Genomic DNA, 1,471 nt, shown 5'->3' with positions numbered 1-1,471 from the left:
TGAATGACTTAATAGGCCATGTTATACCTGTATTTGTCCACAAGATGGCGCCAGATATAGGATTGAACAATGAGATGTGATCGCCAAACCCAACCACAGGATGGAGACAGAGAGCAGAATGATTTCCTAAAAGACGGTGTTATACCTGCATCTGTCCACTGGATGGCGACAGAGAGGAGAAGGATTTCACTCTGTCTCCATCCTGTGGTTGGGTTTGGCTATAACATCGCCCATTGTTCAGTCCTATATCTGGCGCCATCTTGTGGACAAATACAGGTATAACATCGCCTTTCAGTAAATCACCAGGAAGCAAAAAATAAAAACCACAAAAGAAATGAACCCGGAAAATGACACCCCTGAGACAGAAGACTATGTATTAGTAAATCGCAGACAGGAAACATGGATCGATCGGGATGGAGGTTTGTAATTACAAAGCAGCCCTCCGTCACTTGGGAGATCCCCAGAATTGTCCAAGGAATGATGAGAGATCCACAACAATGCGATCGGTCTCATCGATTTTTATAGGACAAATAAATGTTTTTTCTGTGACTCAACAACCTCCCGAAAAATAAGATACAGATATTGTAAGCTAGAAGCCTGAATATATAAATAGTGGACATCTGTGGTAATAAATCGTCTTCTTACCTCTAAAGAACTCTACAATCGGATTGTACAGGAAGTATCCAGCTAAGAACTTTCCCACAGATTTTACCGAAAAAGCTAGAAATTGGTCTAACTACAGAAGAAACAGATATTCCTACAGACAGCCCTTCGTATGAGAAGGTGGGCGGCCCTGAGAAGGGCCTTTGTGACGATGAAGGGGGGGGGGGGGGGTTATGAGGATTTATCCTCCGAATCCGTAGAGAGTGCGTCCCTGTCGTTTGAGAGCATAGACGACATCCATGGCGGTGACGGTCTTCCTCTTGGCGTGCTCGGTGTAGGTGACGGCATCGCGGATGACATTCTCCAGGAAGACTTTCAGCACTCCGCGGGTCTCCTCATAGATGAGGCCGGAGATGCGCTTGACTCCCCCTCTGCGGGCCAAACGTCGGATGGCGGGTTTGGTGATGCCCTGGATGTTGTCCCGGAGCACCTTCCTGTGGCGCTTGGCGCCGCCTTTCCCCAGACCCTTCCCTCCTTTACCGCGACCAGACATGACGATTCTTCTCTGCTGCAAACACCGACTGAGCTCTGGGCTGGGCCCGCCTTCCTTGCATGGTGCACCAGACCGAGGGAGACTGACAGTTGTGTCGTGTTTCTTCCATTTGTGAATGATTGCACCAACTGTTGTCACCTTCTCACCAAGCTGCTTGGCCATAGTCTGGTAGCCCAGTCCAGCCTTGTGTAGGTCTACAATCTTGTCCCTGACATCCTTGGACAGCTCTTTGGTCTTTGCCATGGTGGAGAGTTTGGAATCTGATGGTTTGATTGCTCCTGTGGACAGGTGTCTTTTATACAGGTAACAAAATGA

The 1,471-nt window shown here is 48.2% G+C and overlaps 1 protein-coding gene across 1 annotated transcript; it reads right to left on the bottom strand.

Moving 5' to 3' along the window:
• Nucleotides 1-844: 844 nt before the first annotated feature.
• LOC149429387 (histone H4) lies at nucleotides 845-1,172 on the bottom strand. The gene has a single exon (XM_089666466.1). The coding sequence runs from the start codon at nucleotides 1,154-1,156 to the stop codon at nucleotides 845-847; it is 312 nt and encodes a 103-aa protein (XP_089522592.1). The 5' UTR covers nucleotides 1,157-1,172.
• Between the last annotated feature and the right edge of the window lie 299 nt (nucleotides 1,173-1,471).

This window comes from Staurois parvus, unplaced genomic scaffold (assembly GCF_062004578.1).
Source record: "Staurois parvus isolate SC_StPar_1 unplaced genomic scaffold, SC_StPar_1.0 ptg002724l, whole genome shotgun sequence".
In the NCBI taxonomy this organism is placed as follows: domain Eukaryota; kingdom Metazoa; phylum Chordata; class Amphibia; order Anura; family Ranidae; genus Staurois; species Staurois parvus.
This window is presented reverse-complemented; position numbering and strand designations above follow the sequence as displayed.